This window comes from Oculina patagonica, chromosome 8 (genome assembly GCF_052425735.1).
Source record: "Oculina patagonica isolate OP01 chromosome 8, crgOcupat, whole genome shotgun sequence".
In the NCBI taxonomy this organism is placed as follows: domain Eukaryota; kingdom Metazoa; phylum Cnidaria; class Anthozoa; order Scleractinia; family Oculinidae; genus Oculina; species Oculina patagonica.
The window spans coordinates 297,687-319,034 of NC_135765.1; the positions used below are offsets into that span (position 1 = coordinate 297,687).

Here is a 21,348-nt window from a genome sequence, read left to right on the forward strand (position 1 = left end):
TAAAGCTTTTAAAAAAAATTCAGCTTACGTGTCTGCCTCCACAAGGAGTTCCATCTACGGCAGGAGCGTTTCGACTTACGCACGAGGATCCATCGGAAGTACACCACAGATGACCACAATCATGCTTGAGGAAAAAAAACGTAAGGTAAGAGTGACGCCTCGACCAGGAACGAGGAATTAGCGAGAGAGAGATAATGAGAGAGAGATGATGATGATGATGATGATACCTGGCCTGTTTTATTTCTGAATCATGATTTAGACGGACCGTACATTAAACGTCAATTTTCAACCAACAAGTTCTCCGATTGGTTGTATTAGAGCCAAAGATTGTGAAGTCTTGTGGAAGACTTTGCGCCATCTTTTCAAATGAATCTTCTGTAATACAGATTTTAATATAAGCTTGTAGATTTGGGATGATATAGATGTAATATTTTGAGCGCACATGATAATTATCTTATCAAAATTCAAGCTTATTAAAAACTAATTCAATTTTAATGCGAAAACACCCGTTACCTTTCGTTTCGAGCACTGCCGATAGTTTTCCCCATACTGCAGGGCACACTGATTGTCACCATTCATAACTTCACCAGGAAGTTTTGTTAACTGCTTTCCCATTTTGAGCTGTTTAAGATCCATCACTTTACGTTTCCTCCGGCTAAGAACTTCTGTTGTGTCAAACTGAATACTTTCAGGGATACTTCTTGCGTTTACTTTCTTATATACTACTGTTGCATGGTTGTGGGCTTTGTTATTCAGACACCACGACCGGCCACTTCTGTAAAACAAATAATAATAATAATAATAATAATAATAATAATAATAATAATATTTTTTATAGCATTTTTAACTTAGTAGACACAATAATATTTTTAGGTAGTGCATTTAAACATTTTAGATTTTAGATTATATATTTTTACATTCTTATAGATTCTATTTTAGTTTTCTTTTATCTGTTATTTTAAAGGAACATCTGTCAACTAGCTATTCTAAGCTAAGCATGTTTCCCACTTTAAATAAAGTATTGTATTGTATTGTATTGTAATTATAATAATAATAATAATAATAATAATAATAATAATAATAATAATAATAATAATACAATACAATACAATACAATACAATACTAACAATACTTTAATTTGACACTCCCCTTACAGGGCTTTTCAGTGACAATAAATTACAGAAGAAATAACAATTTTAAAATTATAAAAATTACAATGATAAACATTACAATGATAAAAAATTACAATGATAAAAATTTGGATAAAATGAATTACTCCTAATTAATCTATGTTAAAAACTCCTCCATTAATTTTGATTTTAAATGAAATTTAAAAGATGAAATAGTTTTAAGAGTTTTTAAGTTCGATGTGAGGTTATTCCAAATGTTCACTGTTCTATAATGAAATGTTCTTTGACCAGAGGCAGATTTAAATAATAACAATAATAATAATAATAATAATAATAATAATAATAATAATAACAGTAATAATAATGATAATAATAATATTAATTTATTTCTAGCGCATTACATTAAAAAAATCTAAATGCTCTTACAAGTAATATGAATAACTATTCAAAGAGGCTAGGAGCCACTGAACTTGGAAAATTAATCATGAAAGGGTGAAAATGTTGAGGCCACTGAAAAGGGTGGGCAAGCTGGGAGGTAGCCAAAGCGGGTGGCACGGAACAGGGAGTGTTGGACAGAAAACGTGAAGGCCTTATGCGCCTACTGGCAAGAGGAGAATTGATGATGACTGAGAACAGAGGTTTCATTTATTCACTTGCCACTGGGTCATTGTCAGTATAGTTAAACATCTTTAACGAGCACTTCCTGCGGGGGGGAGTCCACAAGTTTTTCAAGACCTCTCAGGGGTTTCAGATAACAGGAGAACATTGCCATAAAATAATTGGGAACACATGAACAAAAGGTATGTTTCTGATATTTAATGGGAACAGGAATCATCAAAAATGACAAAATGCTCCGTTAAAGAGGTTCAACTGTGCTGACAATGACCCAGTGACAAGTGAATAAATAAAGTCTGTTCTCAGTGGCCTCAACATTAAGAGGCTCTGTGTTGACATAAGCCCATTACCTGGAACATAATTTTTTGTTAATTATTAGGCGTGTACATAATGAATTAGTGTTCTTGTAGCTTTTTCGCATTCTTGTACCCAGAGCCCATAACCAAATTATTCTTGGTGCTGACAAATAAAGTTTGTCGCCTCTGAGGACAAGAAAAGAGCATTATAGAGTATAAAATGAACAAATTTTACCCTAATAGGTGCAACAAATATTTATTGAACTCTGTTAAAATACTGTACAAATAATAATTTACTAAATTAAATAGATTGGTGTCATGTTGTCTGGGTGAGTGAAAGGGACAAAAATTGACATAATTGTAATAATTTATCAATGACATTTTTGTCAGGAGCAGGACACATGATAACAGTACTTGGCAAGAAAAATAATTTAACAGCCACTTGGACTGAAAACTGTATAACAGTGTGACCTTGACTGACATTTCACTTCAAAGAATAAGTTCTTTTCAGTTGTTTAGTTATTATGACTGACTACTCTACATGTGGCATCAATTATTAGGTGGTGACATGTAGAATACTTGTACTTGATGCCTTTCTTTTTCAGACTGTACATGTAATTCTCAGTTTTATTCCATGAAGTTTACCATATGACTGACTTGTTCTGCAGGCAATGTCCAGAAAGGCTTCCAAGGTGTTGCAACTTCAATATTACTATAAGTATCCAGCTGGTGTCAAAGTTTTACTTGGATATATGTAGTGTTCATTTGGTTCCATACATGTTGACCAAAGAATAAACTGTTGCACTTGAAATGAGAAAAATCATGTACAGCTACACTAAACAAAATGGCGAATCGCTGAGTTCAGCAAGGTTTAGTGCACGTCGTTTGTCAAGTGACTTTTACGAGCGCTTTCGACCACACCCGATAGCAAACATTTAAATATTTTAACAGTTAGCTTACCTATGATGGTTCCCAAAGCAACAACCATGAATAATTCCACTCTTCACAAATGATGCGAGTCCATTCGTATAACTTGTGTACTTTTGTTCAAGCGAAGCCACAACATCGAGCTCTCCAACAAACACTAGACCACTCTCGAATCGAACGTCCATACACTTTACAGATCCACAAATGAGAAACGCTCCCACTAAAGCAAATCGCTTGGTAAGTTAACCGTGTCACGTCGCCTAAACAACGAGCTTTTTTGCCAGGTTCAAAACAAAACAGAAACGCCGGACCGCTACTGCTGGAAAGTTTACGACACTTAGTTGAGCCTGCTGTATATATATGTATATATATATATTTTTTAAAGCACGTATTTATATCATTTCGCTATAAACATATCATTAATTCAATTACTGTACCGAAACGAAAAATCATGTCATGTTAGAAATCACGTAATCGAGAAATCGTACGTATTGTTCATTTCTTTTTGTAGTATCTGTTTTGGTGATCGAGTATTGTGATTTCGAACTCAAATCAAGTGTTGAAGCTCCGTATGTTGCAACTTTTATACCAAAGGCATTATGACGATAAAAGGAAGGTCTTAAATACGGCTTCCTGTGTCTGACCCTCGATCGTCCTATTATTTATACGATCGAGTGTTACAAATTGTCGCCGTGTAAAAGCCAAAAATTTGATTTTCCATCAGTCTTTGCAACTCCTTTTCATTTTTGAGACTACAAAGGTGTATTTCGATCACGGATGGATCGTCGCTTACTCATCTTGGACATCTTGGTGTTTTCCATTTGACGCCATATTGGAAATGAATATTTGCTTCGTCAAGTCTTATGCGCATGCGTTTAGCACAAAATTCCTTGTGCTTGGGTCTTACGCCTTTAGAAGAATGCGTACCACAAGGAGAGCATTGGGTTTTCAGAAATAAATATATAGCCTTTGTGTACTTCATATATGCGCATGCGTTCAGCACAAAATTCCGTGTGCTTGGATCTACGCCTTGGAAGAATGCATACCACAAGGAGAACATTGGGTTTTCAGAAACAAATATATAGCCTTTGTGTACTTCATGTTAAGTAACACAGGTAGGGTTGGCATTTTACCCAACCCCCTAGCCGCTTCACAAGATTAATTGATTAATTCAATTTGATAATTAATTAATTATTCAATTAAAATGTTTAACAGGAATCGAATGAAGGAGTGAAATCGGCCCCATCACCAAAACTCGGAATTTTCCGAGTTAAAAACGATAAAGAAAACAATATTTTAAATTACAATGGCATGATAAATTATAAAAATATTAATGATCATTATTGAATAAAAACGTTTTAAACAACGTCCTTAAGAACTAAATGGAGAAACTTGATTGGATTGGTAAAATTGGTGCGGATTTAAAGGATTTTCAGAAAAGCCAGAATTTATATAAGGAAAATGTACTTAATTTATCCTTTTACGAAAAATTATGTATGTCAATGTCTTTATAAAACTGATTTCCACGCTATTTTAGTAAAAGTATATGGAAAAGTAAAGTAATAAATTAACCTCGAGATAAGAGGTAGTGGAAAAACTAGCTGCCAGTTAAAATTGTAACATTTTTCTGTTGCAATGTTAACGTCTGTAAATTGTTCAGTCTTCCTGCCTTCACCTAGAAGGATGAGTGTTTGATTGTCCAGTATTCAACGCCTCCACGCTTTATAATTAGACAACAAGTCAACCTCCAGCCAGTTGGGGTTCTTAACTATGTTGCTTTTGTGAAATATGTAATGCATAGCACGGCACTCATAAGGTTCTACATTAAAACAACCGTGTATTAATAATATTGTTTTATTTTTTCGTATTATGTTTTCGTTTGTCAGGCTTTAGATAGGATTTTGAGATCGCGGTACGTTTGGGCTATTTGTCAACTGTCAATTAAAACTATGGTGTCTCTCTTTACCCCTTCTGCTTACTTACCTCAGAAAAGCTTGAATAGTTCTGCTGCTGCAATTTGACCAAGTTAAAGCAGAGGCACCTCCTGATAGTGTGGTCGCCATAATGTAGGTATTTTCTGGACACTCGGCACTACTTCCATCGTGACTCACACCCATGCTGGAGAGAACAAAAAAGACACTCTTTTATCATCACTCTCTAACTTGTCATTGTTTTATAACACCTCTTTTTGAGTGATACCCCGATGACTATACAGTAAGTAATAATAAGTAGGTAATAATATAATTCGTTTTTGAGATAGAAATTCTCAGCAACTGTCCTGTGACTGTGGCAGTTGTAAAGAGAGTCTGAAAATAAAATTACTTCCTCGCTTAATTTCGCTGAAGCCTAAATTTTGCATTTTCACAATTCAATTCTTCTCCGCATGTCTGTCTGGATTGGATAAAACGTGGATTCCGGCATCCGTGCCCGAAAGCTGACGCAGTCAGCCTTCATGCCATTGCGGTCCGAGAAATTTGAGGGGGGGGGGGGTTCAACGTCAACGACCCCGTGCAGTTCCTGGTGGGTTGTTTTCTTAAATCGGGACAGATTTATACTACATATGTTGTAGATTTAATTTTACATCATTCCATTTCATCTTTAAAGAAAAAATTCAGACATACTTGTGACCAGTTTCGTGAGCGATTGTGAGCGCGGTCTGCAGGCCCAACATGTTGTTCACGTTTCCTGTGTCTATTTCGCACATATAGTTGAAAGAACCCATCCCTAAGTAATGAATAACAACAACAAGCTTTATTTCCATAAGTACAAACGTAGTCAATCGAATTCATAAGATGTGATAATAAGGTTTCATGTTCAAGAAAGTTATAAAGAACAATCAAACCCCATTAAACAGCTAGAACCACGCGATAGGGCAAGCAGAAATGCAACAGACAGTGACGACAAATACTGGAGAAGATACAAGTCTACTAACATAAAGTGTGGTAAAAATAAAACTGACAAGAAACAAAGGCACAATATGGAACAAATCATTTTTCCTTACCCCCTACTCCATTTTTCATGCTGAGGAAAATAACAAAATAACATAGGTAAGACCTTGAGTATTTATGTTCAGAAAATCACAGATTCATTTTATATGTACTACCAGCCATGCTTCATTGCAATTCCTGAGTTTTGATTGGTTTACAAGCCATGATCTCATGTTCCATGGACAACAAATATGTTAGGTGTATACGTCAACGAGAGAAGCCGGGGGCTTAAATATTGCAATTATTTGGGTGTTTTTAATAAAACAATTATTCCACTCGCGCTTGTGGATATGAGAGCCTATCTATCATCTCATATCCAACGCGCGCTCATGGAATAATTTTTAAGCGTCTATTAATTGGGCTCTCCACTTTTTTAATTTCTGGCTTGATCATTTTACCTGTATACAAGAGAACCAACGTCAAAATGGTCTAGAGTCGCACTTTCTGGATTATTTATAGTCTTTAAATATTTTTCCAGCTTTGTCAGCCATGTCTCTTTGGAATCAGAGTAATCTGCACCAAAAACCTGTAAAATTAAACGGTTTGGACCTTAACAAAGTCTGAAATAATGACATTAACGAGAACAGTAATGATGTCAATGTCACAAAAGTAAAAATAGCCGTAGCAGAAACAGCGACAGTAACAGTTACAATAATTTATCATCGTAAAGATGGCATGGAGGGAAAAGTATATGAAGTAGGGTGATCTGTAACGCTAATAAGTGATCCATATTTATTAGACATTCTTCCCAAACCAATGACAATGCCTTACCTTTTTGTCGATAACTATGATTCCCAAAACTACATAATAGATTCTCATTTCTCCGATGCTCGGATCCATGAAGAGTCCTGAAATCTTAAAGAGAGACGGAAGTTAATTAGTTTAGACTTTATCAAGTTGATGCTTGTTAAAAGCATATGCTATGAATAGATGCTTAACTGAAAAGCCCTTTTGATTGTAAGTTATTAAAAAATTATTATTTTTATTATTATCATCAATATTATTATTTGTATATTTATTATTATGATTATAATTATTTTAAATATTATTATTACGTTGAAACTGCAGAAGGTGGCATTTAAGAGTTGAGATTTGTTTTAATTTATTCATTTTTAAACCAACCTTTAAACTTAGAGCATAGGCTATCTAAATGAAAGAAGTTTGAACTCTATATTTTAGTCTTCTTTTAAAGTTATTATTATTATTATTATTATTATTATTATTATTATTATTATTATTATTATTATTATTATTATTATTTATCCATGCAGATGATACCCTAGCAATGCGAGATTCCAGCGACATTCCAGCTGCCACGAAGTTCCTGGCAACGTTAAATAACTATTACCCGGCGTTAAGCTTTATCATGGAACTAGCAAATGACAACAGGTTGCCGTTCCTCGGAATGAAGATTTGTTAATCTGCATCTAGCCTAACAACAATGGTTTATAGAATACCAACGGACACGGAACTGCTTCTTCACTTTCAGAGCCATGTGAACCATAGGTATAAGAGGTCGCTCCTGAAGACCATCATATCATCCTGCGCCTATCGTCTCTCTTCATCTTGGGATCTGTTTGAAAAGGAATGCGAGCACCTTAGAGAAATGTTTCTGAATCTGAAGTACCCAGAGAGGTTAATCGACTCTACCATCGCTATCCTTGTAGATTCAGGGAAAATCACATGAACCGATCTCAGATACAACTACCACGCCAGAGAAAAAAACTGTCCGTTAAGGATCAGAAGTCTGCGGATGCCGTTAGAAGACAACTGAAAGACCTTAGCAGCAAAACCAACGTAAACGTACAACCTGTTTACAGTATTCCAAAGATTGGTGAATCGACAGTGTCTTATTTACAAATATCAATGTCATCTGTGTGATACAGAGTACATCGGCTACACGACCCGCCACCTTCAGCAACGCATCGCCAAACATACAAAAATCCACTGTTGGCAAACACCTGAGAGATAAACACCAAGTCAAGAACATCGACCTTGAAAAGCACTTCTCAATTCTGAGGAAGTGTCAGGGAAAGCTGTACTGTCTCATCTATGAAATGTTATTTATCCGCGCGCGAAAACCGAATCTCAATACACAATCAGACTCTATCCGTGCAAAAGTATTTGTTTGATCCATCATCTTTGTCACTCAGCTATTAATTTTGACCACTACGTCATTACTCGTTTTTTTTTACATGAAACTATTTGACACTCAACCACAAGACATTAACTTTCCTCTTTTTTATTACACCCTTGACAATGATGCCATGATGGTGTCGAAACGTTGTGCGTTTGTTTTATCCTTAAATGTTTAACCAAATCTACATTGTTTGGTTTTATTACTTTAGTTCTTAGGTACGTTTATTAAAACGTTTTTATTCAATAATGATCTTTAGTATTTTTATAATAAATTTTAGTATTTTAATGAATTTTAGCAATTTATCATCCTATTGTAATTTAAAATATTGTTTTCGTTATCGTTTTCTTTTTTACCGAATGGTAATAAAGGTATTAAAATGACTTTGAGGCTTTAATTCACTCACTCACTCCATTCTGATATCAAACCGCAATTAATTTATGCGTTAAACGGTAAACGTGCTGACAAAAAGGTCCTCTAAACGCATTCAGCACATGTCAATCAGAAACAAATTATTCTCCAACCTCATTCCCAAGATCTCTCTCTTCCAGGAAACGAGGTTGATCAGTATTTACAGAAGAAATTTCTTAAATGCGAAAGTGGATCAAAGAATATTACACTTTATTCTAGTGGTAAAAAAAATTCGCTCCACGAAGCCTGAGAGCACAAGCCATCAATGACCCATTCACGCAACTCCTATGAGAAAAAAAAAACATTCAAAGAGGCAAATGAAGTGAGACTGTGACTTACTGATAGCAGGTATGAGATACATGTAATTTCGTTTGCCATGTGACGACGTGATTTAATAAACGTTTCAGTTCGTAGAGCGGCACGTTTTTGTTTTGCGTCACGTCATCTCGTGTCACGTCAACCGTTTTCAGTGGTAAAAAAAAAATCGTTCTACGAAGCCTGAGAGCACAAATCATCAATGACCCATTCATTCACATCAATGACCCATTCTCAAATGAAAAAAAAAACATTTAAAAAGGGAAATGAAGTGAGAATGTGACTTTAATACTGATAGCTGGTACAATATACATGCAGTTTCGCTTGCGTGTGACGTGATTTAATAAACGTTTCAGCTCACTGGAAAAACACGAGCTGCATAGCACGTTTCTGTTTCGCGTTACGTCATCTCGTGTCACGTCATCCGTTTTTCATCTTTTTGAGGCGAGCAGATCTCAAATTTCATCGGCTGCTCAAAAAATAATAACACTTGTCGCTGCCCGGTATGTATATTATATATGTGCTGACAGGAAAGTAATTGAAAATGCAATTTATCGAATCCAAGACAGTAAAAGACATATTCAAAAGTTACACTTTATTTTGGTGGTGAAAAATAGAATTTGCGCTACGAAGCTGGAGAGCACAAAGCATCAGTGACCCATTGACGCAACTCACATGAAAAAAAAGCATTAAAAGGCAAATGAAGTGAGACTGTTACATTCTTGAACGCTTATTTGAAAAACAAAACGAAGGACGCCACTTCATCGAATTACCATGAGGTTGCTCGTAAGAGCATTGAGGTTTTTTAATGTAATGCGCTAGAAATAAATTATTATTATCATTATTTAGTAATAATAGAAATAATAAGTTTTTTAAATTCTTTTAAGTGAATCATTGTACATAGTTCTGAGAAGAACTGTTGTTGGTGACTGACATTTCGACAACCTGAGCGGAAGTCATTTTAAATTTATATCAAAAAACTAATCATTTATTATTAATGTTATTGCAAAGACATTTTTTGACTTTTTATATAGGGAAGCCAGTTGTTTTTTGATTCTTAATTTTTTTTTTATCGACGTGTGTAATTTTTTTTAATGATTATGTGAAATAAAGATATTGTTGACTTTAAAATATTATTATTATTAGTATTAGTATTATTATTATTATTATTATTATTATTATTATTATTATTATTATTATTATTATTATGCTTCCTGACGAGAACTGACAGAAAAAACTTCCCCTTCAACACTTTCATGCAACAAATGCACATTTTCCGAATTATTAATTTTGTTTTCGATTGAAACCCAGTAAGCAGTCTTATGAGAAACTATGACATTTCACCGAGTTCTTATGGATATCATGAATCTGAATCTGATAAACAGCACATATATATTTATTATATTTCATATATTTGTATTTTCTCTTACTATATTTCCTAACAAAAGAAGGAACTGTTGTGGGTTTTTCATTGTAGCCGCAGTTTCAGCCTCAAGCATCAAGAACGCCTCCATAGTTTTTGTTTTCATGTTTCCTTCGCTGGCTTCGTCTGACTTTTTAGCGTTCTCAATGTATTCTGCAAAAAGAAATGCTTGTTTGTAATAACGTGATTTATAATATATGCTATGTTAGTAAATGACTGCGACAGTGTGTAAATCAACCTTTGTGAAGATTTAACTGAACTGGCCTTAGGTCATTAAATAAATATTTCGTTTCCCATCGCCCAACCGACCCATTTTTTTTCGAAATGTAAAAAAAACTCCAGATTCAAAGAGGCAAGTACTTTAATTTACAAGCACACGATCTTGTTTTATTAACAACAATTGCTATGGTGTGATGTCCTTGTCTTTAATTAACATCGATACTACGTTTTTCAAAGGCTGTTTCGTGCCAAGGGCATTAACGATTGTTCTAATATTCTCAGCGAGATTGACTGAAACAAAATCTTTCGGTTCTGCATCTCTTGCCTTCTTAAATAAACCCAGACCCCTTAAAGTGTTCATTCTTTTCTTGTTTTGCCCGACCGACCGACTCACCATCACAAGAGACGGGGGGATGGGAAACGGAACATTTTATTGGGATGGCCTTTTTTTATGAACAACCAAAAATGGTCTCTCATCTGTGGCTAGAAGGAGACCTATGAACAGATTTAACCTTATGCGTGCCTTCTTGACCACCCCCCCCCCCCCCCCAAAAAAAAAAACATGAGGAAATGTAAGCCATACCTCTTTTTGTTCTTTGTGCATCATCCTGAATCTGAAGTGACTTCTTGTAAATTAAATGAGGTGTCGCTTTTTCTTTGCTCGGCACTGTCCGCTTTGCCAGATGGGTCGGCAGTGGATGTATAAACAAAGTATCGCTTGATAGTTTTAGCATCCCAGTCTAGATTGATTGAAGATTAAACAAAATTGTATTAAATTTAAACAAATAGCTTTGACTGCTTTTAGATATAAAGAATTCAAAATGTGATTAAATATATTTTGTGTCACGAATATGTGTGCTGAGAAAGTGGCTATGCAAATTTCTCTGAGGTTTACCATAGTTTTTAAACCTAAGAAACGTTAGTGTTACGAAGGTAGGAAGGTAAGACTTAATTTAATAAGGGTGAGCCGTGGCAGTAAGTCAAGTTACTGATAAACTTGGGGCCCTCAGCTTAAAACATCTATTTTTAGAATCTGGCACTTACAGTACGTGGTCTTGAACTGAAAACTGAACTGAATATTATGAATAGGATACATACCAGTCCTCCTTCATCACTAACAGCCACAATTGAATATGGATCGGACACCACGTGACCAAGATAGTAAGTGTTTTTGGGTGCAGGAGCACGTGACACCGTGCCATCAGCGTGTCTCGTCTCCATGACGAGGTTAGGTGACATCAGCTCTCTGTTCAATGTGAGGTTCAAGTGCAACTCTCTCCCAAATGCTGGGACTTTATAAAATATGTTCTCACGTAGCTCATCCGTCCGTCGCTGAAGGCGGTCATAGAGTGGAAGACCTCTTTCATCTAACTGATGAGGAATAATTACATCGTACTCTGGAACTGCAATAGAAACAAAGACAAATAAAGACTAGTTTATTATTTATTCTTGGCTTGCAACCACGTGATAAGGTGTCCATGTTGGTGGACAAAACAATAAAAATGTTTTCGCGGAATCTGTATGATAAAATAGTTATCTACAGTACAAATCAAAACTTCTACAAATAATGTACAAGTTAATTGTAAAAAAATTCCTGGTACAGCCACTGAAAAAAAAGGTAAAATACAAAAACATAAATTTTACAGAATGAAACACTTCGGAAATAAACACTTTTACAAAAAAATATTTGTTTCTACCTTTTAGATGATTATCGACACCGAATAGGTAAACCAGTTCGTTTTCTGTCATGTGGTGGTGAAAGGTCTGTTTAGCAACAATTATGTATCATTAGTGGCGAACACAATAATACTACAATAATAACCAGCCACAGTTAGAAGGTTCCCAGTACTGGTTTTAACATTTTACAATTACCCAGGGCAATAGCGAAGCGCGCGAGTGACGTCATGACTCAGACAAGACTGAGACAAACAAACCGAAATGGTGGACGATTTTCCTAAAACACTAACTTTCTAAAACAGCCGGTGTTCCTAAAACACTTTCATAAAACGAAAACTTCGCCTAGATTCCTTCTATTTTCCTCAGAACACGCTGATGTTTTCTGAGCCTTGGGCGGTTATATTCATTTGCATTCTATTTTTAGACCTCGTGAACTTCGCTATTAACGAAGCTCGCAACTGTGATTTTTGTGCTGTAAAATCGTAAGGATAAATTGATTATAGGACATTTTGTGATACACTTGCTCGTACACATATAGTTTGAAATCCGCCACGCTTTTTTGAAATTACTTTACGGATAAATTATTCTCCAAATTGTACTCCACTCAGTCATTTGGCTATTACTTTTTGTTTTTAGTCGTCACAACGAAGAAATAATGTTAACATCAGTCAAATGTAAAAAGCTGTTTCAAGCATTGAAATAAATGTACATGTACTTACGTTACCACGCATTGTCTGTGCAAAAGCTGTAAAACGTAAATAAAAATCTCAGTTACAAAAATGAGATATTTGGGACGTGCTTAAAACGTATTGAAGGCAGGCAAAAAAGTAAACGTGAAGTGTAAGATCATTGCGTTGGCGCCTTTACCGTTTTAAAATGGCCCGTTTCTAATCTTTTTTGCAGCCATTATTTTGATTGTCTTTCGCTTCAAGCTAAGTCTTGTTTATATTTTGAGTTATACTCCACCATCCTACTAGTTATTGTAAGCAAGGTTACGTGAAATGTACGTCTCGGGCTTACGTGTAATGTTTTACCGTAACAAGGTGCAAAGGAGCGCTGGGTAGAGGAGGGTGAGTGAAGCCCGTATCCTAGGTTCATCGTTAATACAATACATTGTGCCTTTATTGGGTAGCCTTTAGGTTAAACGACTAGATAACACGGTGACCTCCATGTAATTGATTATGTTACGCCCTAAACCCTTAGGTCCGTGCACATCAGAAGGTTTATAGTAACCACGGTAAGCGAGAATTTTTTTGTTAACTGGTCTCTTGGTCTCTGCACATACTGAAAATTTGGTAGCACATCAAGATAGCGACATCTTGTCTGTTTTCGTGATCAGCCTGCTTCAGAAACTAAATATTCCCATTTTTTTATTTATTGCAGTAACTCAGTAACTCAGGTCCTATACTTAACGAAAAAAAAACACATTGAGGTTTAGGAGTGAAAAGTCACAGAGTTTTTTTTGTTATTTTTTTCAAGGCTCGGAACCAAGTTAAAATTTCCATATATCGAAATTGGCTTATTGTAAAGTTACATATTGATCACTCCTAAGTATTAAGCCTTACCTCCACAGAAAACTGTGCTAAGAAGAACAGTAAACATGGCCAGTGGCTGATAGAGCCCCATCCTTGAATAAAGAGTACATGATGGAAGGTGTAAATTTTATTTCGATGTTCCACACTATTCGTTTACGAGGCCTACTCTGGGACCCAAAGTCGCCGTAACTTTGGGCGACTTAAGGCGACTTTAGGCGATTTTAGCTTATTTTGTCCAAAATTACGGGCGATTTTGGGTGATTTAAGACGATTTTGGACGACTTTATGCGATTTTGAGCGACTTTAGGCAATTTTAGGTGACCTTTTAGGCAATTTTAGGTGACCGACTTAAGTACAGTTGTGGTATACATGTACATGGGAATCATCATGGTACACCATAAAGCATTGTTACAGAAAATATCTATACTATTTAAAGCGACTTAGAGCGACTTTGGGCGACTTTAGGCGACTTTAGGCGATTTTGGGCGACTTTAGGCGATTTTGGGCGACTTTAGGCGACTTTGGGCGACTTTAGGCGATTTTGGGTCCCAGAGTAGGCCTTTTACGAGAGTGCAAGCTGAAAAACTGTCATTAACAGTGTTTCCTAATTTTTCGGACTTCGTGAACCGATCGGCGAAGGACCTACACATAACACAAATCTAGCAAGATTCAACAACAACAACAACAACAACAACAACAACAACTTTATTTACCCCTTAATATTTTCCAAAAGGAAAAAATGGTGATAAGTATAAATAAATAATTAGGGGTCTGGCTGCCTGAAATAACTATAGAGTTAAGAAGGGCAGGCAGCCAGTATTACAATTATGTTGATACAAGTTTAGGTCGGTAAACACACAAACACACTCAGAACGTTACAGTGAGCAAGATAAAAAAAAAACGATAAAAAGACAATTATATATTAGGATATTGAAAATAAATGAAATAGGAGGAATATAAATGAGAAAATTTAGCAATTTTCATTACTAATAAGAAAAATTAGAGCAAAACAGCCTTAGAGTTGTATAATACAGACGCTAGCTGGTATCTTTTAAGATGTTGAACTTGCATTTTTTCCTTTAACATTGATATGGATGATAATTTAATATCATTATCAATATAGTTCCTTACCGTACCCAAATTCGCAAGTAGCCAATCAGAAGCGCGATCTACTGTCCTGATATCCTACGATATCAAGTCACTGACCTGATATGCCCCCATATCACGGTCACTTTTGAAGTTAAGTAGCGTTACCGTACGATGAATTGAAGAGGTTTCACTAATAAAACAAAGCCTCGTAATTTAAATTTAGCTGGTGTTTACCGATCGTAAGAGGAGTGAAAACTTTCCCGCCAAAACTAAATTTGGACGCGCTTACCAATTGTGCGATGTTTGCCGACGAGTACTGAAAGCCTGAAACATTCAGACGAAACAATGGCGACGGAGTTTCCAAATTTTTTGCTTTTTGATTCAAATTTTGATTTTGAAGACGAAGAGAATGAAGCTCCAAACAAGCGGGTGAAAACAATGTCAGAGGAGGAGCTTGATAAAAGCGTAGAAGATCAGAAGAGTATAAATACAAGCAGATCAACGCAGTTTGCCGTACGCACCTGGCAAGCCTGGCTTGAACAGAGCGATTCTGTCGAGGTCGAGAAGAAAACCATTGAAGTTTACACGAAACAAGAACTTTCCCAGCTTTTAAAGCATTTTTACTGGGAAATACGCACGGCAAAGGGAGAAGAATTTGAACCGTCTTCACTGAAAACCATTCAACGCGGTCTTGACCGGTATTTGCAGGAAAAAAACGCCGGATTCTCCATCATTCGTGACGAAGACTTCGCCATAGCCAATAAAGCCCTCGACGCAAAAGTCAAGTTTCTGAAGAAGTCGGGGAAAGGCAATAAGCTAAATGCCGCTCAACCGTTGTCCGCTGAGATGATTGAAGAGATGTGGGAGAAACAAATCCTCGGAAAACATGACGGCGAAGCACTCACCAACGCTAATTTCTTGAATATTAGTCAGCACTTTGGGTTCCGCGGTCGCCAGGAGCACCACCAGCTGAAGTTTGGTGATTTTAAAATCGTCTCCACAAGTGCCGGAAAGTACGTCGAGTGGTCAGTGGAACGACTAAGGAAAATTTCAGCAAATGAAAGGAAGTTCAATCCCAAAATGTGGGCCACCAACCACGAAGAAAGATGCCCAGTGATGCTGTTTGAAGAATACATCGCTCAACGACCAAGTGAAATGTGCCTCCCAGATTCGCCGTTTTGGATAGCAATAAATTACAAGCCGTTAAATGGAAAGCTTCTGAAAAACCAGAAAATGGGGATTAAGAAAATCAATGGCCTCATGAAAGCGATGGTTGAGAAGATATCTGATGCAAACGGCCAAAAGTACACAAATCACAGCAACAGGAAAACCCTCATTACCACGCTGCTGGAAAACAACGTCGAGCGGTCAGATATTGGCCAACTAAGTGGACATCGCAATGTTCAAAGCCTCGACAGTTATGCCTCAACCCCCGAAGAAACACAAAGGAGAATGTCATCTATGATTAGCAGGCAGATGTGTTCCACTTTTCAAGATCCAGCGACGTCTTCAAATTCAAGCGATGCTGGCCGTACGATTCCCACAGTTGTGTTTAACGCGACCAGTTCGCAGAATTCCTTGAATTCCAGTGCAAGTGGCCTTTTTTATGGTGCAAGGTTTGAAAATGCTACCATTAATGTCAGCTTTAACTCTGGTTCCTCCAACTGAACATTTTTAAAACTGCTGGAGCGAATATTTAAAGCTTTGTTGTGATATTTGTAATTTTTAACATTGTGTGTTCGTTCCCACGAAATGAGATTTTTTAAGTGCTTTCTTCGGAACGCACTGTAGTTTCCTCTTTACCAAATGACAGTGATGTTTTACAAGACGGATTTTAAACATTTTGGAACCACAATTTGTCCTTTTGTTTGCTGGATATAACTTAAATCACAAAATAAAAATATTTTTTCATTCATCGCTTTTTGCGCCGTTTGTTGACTCGTTCTATTTTTCGCGCGGGCCACACGATGGAACGCCTGGCAGATTTTATTACCGTTCCTACTAAGAATAATAGGGATTTTTTGGCTGAATTTGGGTACGGTAAATACCTAATCGTACCTTTTTTGGTACGCTTCGGCGGCATATCAGGCTCGTTTGGTCTCGCCATGGGTATTTTGGCTCGACTACGTCTCGCCAAAATACGAACCATGGCTCGACCAAACTCGCCTGATATGCCGCCGAAGCGTACCAAAAAGGTACGATTAGGTATAAAAACAGAGGGGCCCTGAAACCGAATATTAACCTTGCCATAATTAATTCTTACAAAAGGAAGATAATAGGACTGTTTTGCTGCAAGTCTATCACGCGTGTTTTCAGAAGATGTACAAATTGCCAGAGTCGTGATTGACCACAAAACATTTTCTATTTACACTTGAAACTTGAAATTATACTTGAAGTTTTCTACTTTCACTTGCAACTTGAAATTCAAAAAAATGATAACAAAACACATACAATGATCTAGCAAAACATTACCTCACTCCACTCGTTAGACAATTGCTGATATTTTGTTTTTCTTGATCTTTACACTGGGGAGGTTTTCATTCGCCTGGTTGACAGACAAAAGAACATCAATTATTTGAGATATTGCAGGAAGGAAATAGCCCGGGCCCGGGCTCGAACCCAACAACTCGATTCGAAGCTCAGCACACTCAACCAACAATCGGCAGGAATTTACCTTTTGGAAATGCACTTAAAACTGATAAAAATGCGATGACTGTCCGCATCTCTCTCACCAGTCTGTCTTTAAAGAACTCATTCGTTGCCAGGGTGTTCACAAAAGGCCACGGCATCGCGCCGCATTTGTCCGTGTTAGTGTATTTAGATCTTGCTTCTTTCTTGTAAATTGTCCCCCGAAGACTCGCAGACACTAGCCTTTCATTGCGATCGAAATGTCGTTTATTAAAACAGTCAGTTTGTCGGATAACATTTTGTCGCCACTAATTTTCTCGAGTGTACTGGATGGCGCCCCACTTGCGATTTAACAAATTGACATCAGTGTTTTATGCGTCTGTCCTGTTATTGATGATAAATTGCGTCAAAACATTGTCAAAGTGTTGTATAAAAAACTGATGTCAATTTTTTTTTTACAAAAAGCCAAAACTAATTTTAAAACGAAGGAAAGAAATCTACGGGGAAGATTCGATTGCCGTACGGCCGCAGAATCTAAATTTTATCGCTGTAATTTGGAAAATCACACTCACAGGCTCGTAAATTAAAAGTTTGGTAAGAATACCGCCAGAAATACACGAGAAAATTCGAATTGTTCAACTAACCTTTAATCCACTGAAAAGTTTTCACAAAATAATCCGCTAAAACGTGGTTCAGCTTTCTAATTTCATTGACAGCACACATTCCCGCTCACCGCCGATTTTCGGTCTGAATCATTAATAAACATCCAGATCTCTTCGCTCTCGGGTCGCACTGGTTTCTTAAGTTTTAACCGATAAATTTTAGGTGATTTCCTCATTGAAGACTTCTAGTTTTGTGGTATAATTCTCGCCTCATCAAGAATACAGCGCTATAAATCAGTGCTTAAAAGTTTGACAAAACCTTCGCTGATTGCGTCAGCTACGAGTTTCATGCGTCTGTACTCTTATTGACAATGAAAATTAGCCAATCAGCGCGCAAGAATTCGCTCAGTTATTGTAAAAAACCGCATCAAAGCCGAATTTGTCGAGCCGCAGTCCGGCTCCGGCGAGTTTGTCGACTGCATTTGTTAACGAGGATTAGAAACGCGAGATGACAAGCGTAACTCGAATATAATAATAATAATTTAACGCTTACTTGGCGCAAATCAACATGTAAATATGTTTAAATGCGCCTTCTATCAAATCAATTAAAAACCTAAACATTTACATAAGAAATAGTTAAAAATACAGTTAAAAACTTTCCTAGTAAAAATTAAAAAAAATTAACATTAAGATTAAAACAAATGTTTTCGGCGCCGCATTTATAAAGCTCATTGAATGACAGATCGTAAAAAGAAGTTCTGAATAAATAAAATTAAAAACTGTTTTCGAACCAAAAAAGGATAAGTTCTCCCGAGGCATTTTTAAACATACCAAAAAGAGTACCAAGGAATCCATGGTGAAACACGGATAAAAATGAGTACGTTTGGACCTACATGGATTGCAAAATTACTAGATTAGGACAGAAACCGTGACGGTTTATTTTAGTGCAGGTTTTTTCGTTTTGTTGGCTAGGTTTGCCGTTTCGAGAAAGGAAGAATTTATATGGTTTAGTTAACAACATATAACTGTACTGTTATTACAAATTTTCAACACAAAAATATATTCTTTTCAAAATCTCAGCCAGGGGTTTATTCTTAAAATTTCGCAAATTATAGTCTTATGTGAAAAAAGAGTGTTAAAATCTTATAGTATTAACGGAAGTATTTGTATATAAGTTGATGGTCTATATGAGGTGCAGTGTTTCTTCTTTACATATAACCTTATTTCCTAAACATCAATAAGTCAGTAATGGAAAGCAACGGAAGAAAATGATTACGTGGCATTTGACATTTGAATAAATTGAAGTCATTAAATAATATCTCAGTATCTCTTCTTTCTTGTTGAAAGTACTTCTGTGGGTAAAAGAGAAATTTTAAAAAACACGACCTTTACAATTCAACAGGAGCGATATCATGCTCCGACCAATATGACTTTTTCTTCGAGGTGTTGCTCTCCTCTCAGTAGTGGCGCAATGTGTGCCGCCGATTTAATCCGGCGTCTACAACTTCTCAACCAACTGTCGGCAGGAATTTACCATTTGTAAATTCACTTTTGAATTTTTAATGCTTTTTACGTTGCTGACACGAGTAAGCTAAGACAACTATAAAGTACGTTTTAGGATAACTTTAAAGGAATTTTTATACCTTAGCTTTCCAGCCGAGTTGTCCAAAATTGAAAGGGATGTTCGTTCTTCAGGTATTACCAGACGGGTGTGATCAAAGTGCTCTGCACTATTAAATTTTAAAGAGATGTGTTTCCGGTGACACGTAGCAAACCATTTCTCCCCAGTTCCCCACCAGGCGCGGTATTTTACCCAACCGGAATTAAAATTGCTTGTTTTTAAACGGAAAAAAACGCGGTGAAGGAAAATCGCTACAGTTTTTTTTTCGCTTTTCATATCAGGACCCAACGTAGATTCGAACAGGAAAATAAAAAAATCCGTCGTAGGCACTTTAATTTAAATGTTTTCATTTGTAAGAGTTGTTTATTATGATTGCTTTGTAATATCGCCCACCGATTGCAATGAACACCCACCGGTCGCTTACATAAAATGTTTCTAGAATTTGAATTCATTCGATTAAATCCACCGTTATTTAATATCACTTTGCTGGCTCTAAAATTAATTTAGCATTAGGCGGGGGTTCACGTAAAAGCCGTTTTTCTAATCTCGTTCCCAGATCTCGCAGGTGAACGAGCCGGAAGGCAAGATCTGGTCAAGTAAGAGAATTTATTTTTTTAATTGGCTGTTTCAAAAGATGGCTGCCACAGCGCTAAAATTTGAACGTTCGATGCGGTCTCAAGGGAATTCAATGTCTGTTTTTATGCAAATTAGAGATCGTGCTAGCAATCATAATATTATTATGTATGCATTCTTGGGACGTTTCGTTGTTTACAGTCGGCCTCAAAAGTCAAGCGGATTTTTTTCTTAGTTGTTCGTAGCATTATAAAGCTATTTCTTACGAATAACGATGTTTAACAACATAGAATCCGCCGTGAGAATATTTACGTGACACAAATAAATATTTTAACCCGAACTAAAGCTTTCATGATGGCCTTCTGCTTTATTCATAACAAATCCATAACAAAATCCATAACAAATCTTTCGCGAACCTAGTAGCACCTATAGATGATCATAGATACGTATTGCTGGATTCATAAAGGCACCATTTTACGGCGGAGCAGCTTATATCTGGAGTCGAAACATCGCGGTTCGTCGACTATTGGAAATTATATTCGATTCTGTCACGTTTGTGATCGAAGTAAACGGGCTAAAATCGCACTTATCTTTGGCGCTTTCTTTTTCAGAAATTTCGAGTTATGTATGAAGTACATCAATGTACTGCTGGCCAACGCAGTTCGCCCTTTCATGGTTTTTGATAGATTTTCGTGGGGTATAATTGTTCATTAGGAGTGTTTTCACTCGCATTGTTAAGCATGTTGCGCGGAGGATAAGTGGAATACATGTATATTTCTCGTTCTTAAAGCGTAATGCACGAAGGATAAGTGAAATACATGTGAATTTTCATTAAAAAAGCATGTTGCGCGAAGGATAAGTGGAATACATGTGAATTTTTCGTTCATAAAGCAGGTTGCGCGAAGAATAATTATTCGTCGACAACGGGACTGCCGTAACAATAGTTCAACTGCCTGTGTTCAATCCGATATGCCGAATATCGCCCCAAAAAAGATAATATAAACACTACAAAAACAAAAATAGAAAATAAACATTAAAATATAAATACAACCAACAGATGTACCAATGTAGGCCATTTTCCTGTTAAAACATCGACAGAAATCACACCATCAATTCCCGCGAAGTGCGGCGAAATGGAACAGAGCTGAGTGACATATTAAGG

The 21,348-nt window shown here is 36.5% G+C and overlaps 2 protein-coding genes across 2 annotated transcripts in view; one reads left to right on the plus strand and one right to left on the minus strand.

Moving 5' to 3' along the window:
- The window catches only part of LOC144662301 (uncharacterized), a 58,148-nt gene extending 45,929 nt beyond the window's left edge, over positions 1-12,219 (minus strand). The window contains exons 1-11 of the mRNA XM_078523084.1: positions 12,159-12,219; positions 11,560-11,864; positions 11,045-11,201; positions 10,250-10,395; positions 6,728-6,811; positions 6,355-6,482; positions 5,971-5,990; positions 5,591-5,693; positions 4,953-5,087; positions 514-775; positions 29-124 (exon numbers count right to left, since the gene is read on the minus strand). Coding sequence (XP_078379210.1) covers positions 29-124; positions 514-775; positions 4,953-5,087; positions 5,591-5,693; positions 5,971-5,990; positions 6,355-6,482; positions 6,728-6,811; positions 10,250-10,395; positions 11,045-11,201; positions 11,560-11,864; positions 12,159-12,210 — 1,488 coding nt within the window. The 5' untranslated portion in view covers positions 12,211-12,219. The remainder of the gene's footprint in view (positions 1-28; positions 125-513; positions 776-4,952; positions 5,088-5,590; positions 5,694-5,970; positions 5,991-6,354; positions 6,483-6,727; positions 6,812-10,249; positions 10,396-11,044; positions 11,202-11,559; positions 11,865-12,158) is intronic.
- A 2,981-nt stretch (positions 12,220-15,200) lies between these two features.
- Positions 15,201-16,430, plus strand: LOC144663323 (uncharacterized protein KIAA1958-like). Its single transcript, XM_078524219.1, has one exon. It carries the CDS (start codon positions 15,201-15,203, stop codon positions 16,428-16,430), a length of 1,230 nt encoding a protein of 409 aa, XP_078380345.1.
- Positions 16,431-21,348: the final 4,918 nt, after the last annotated feature.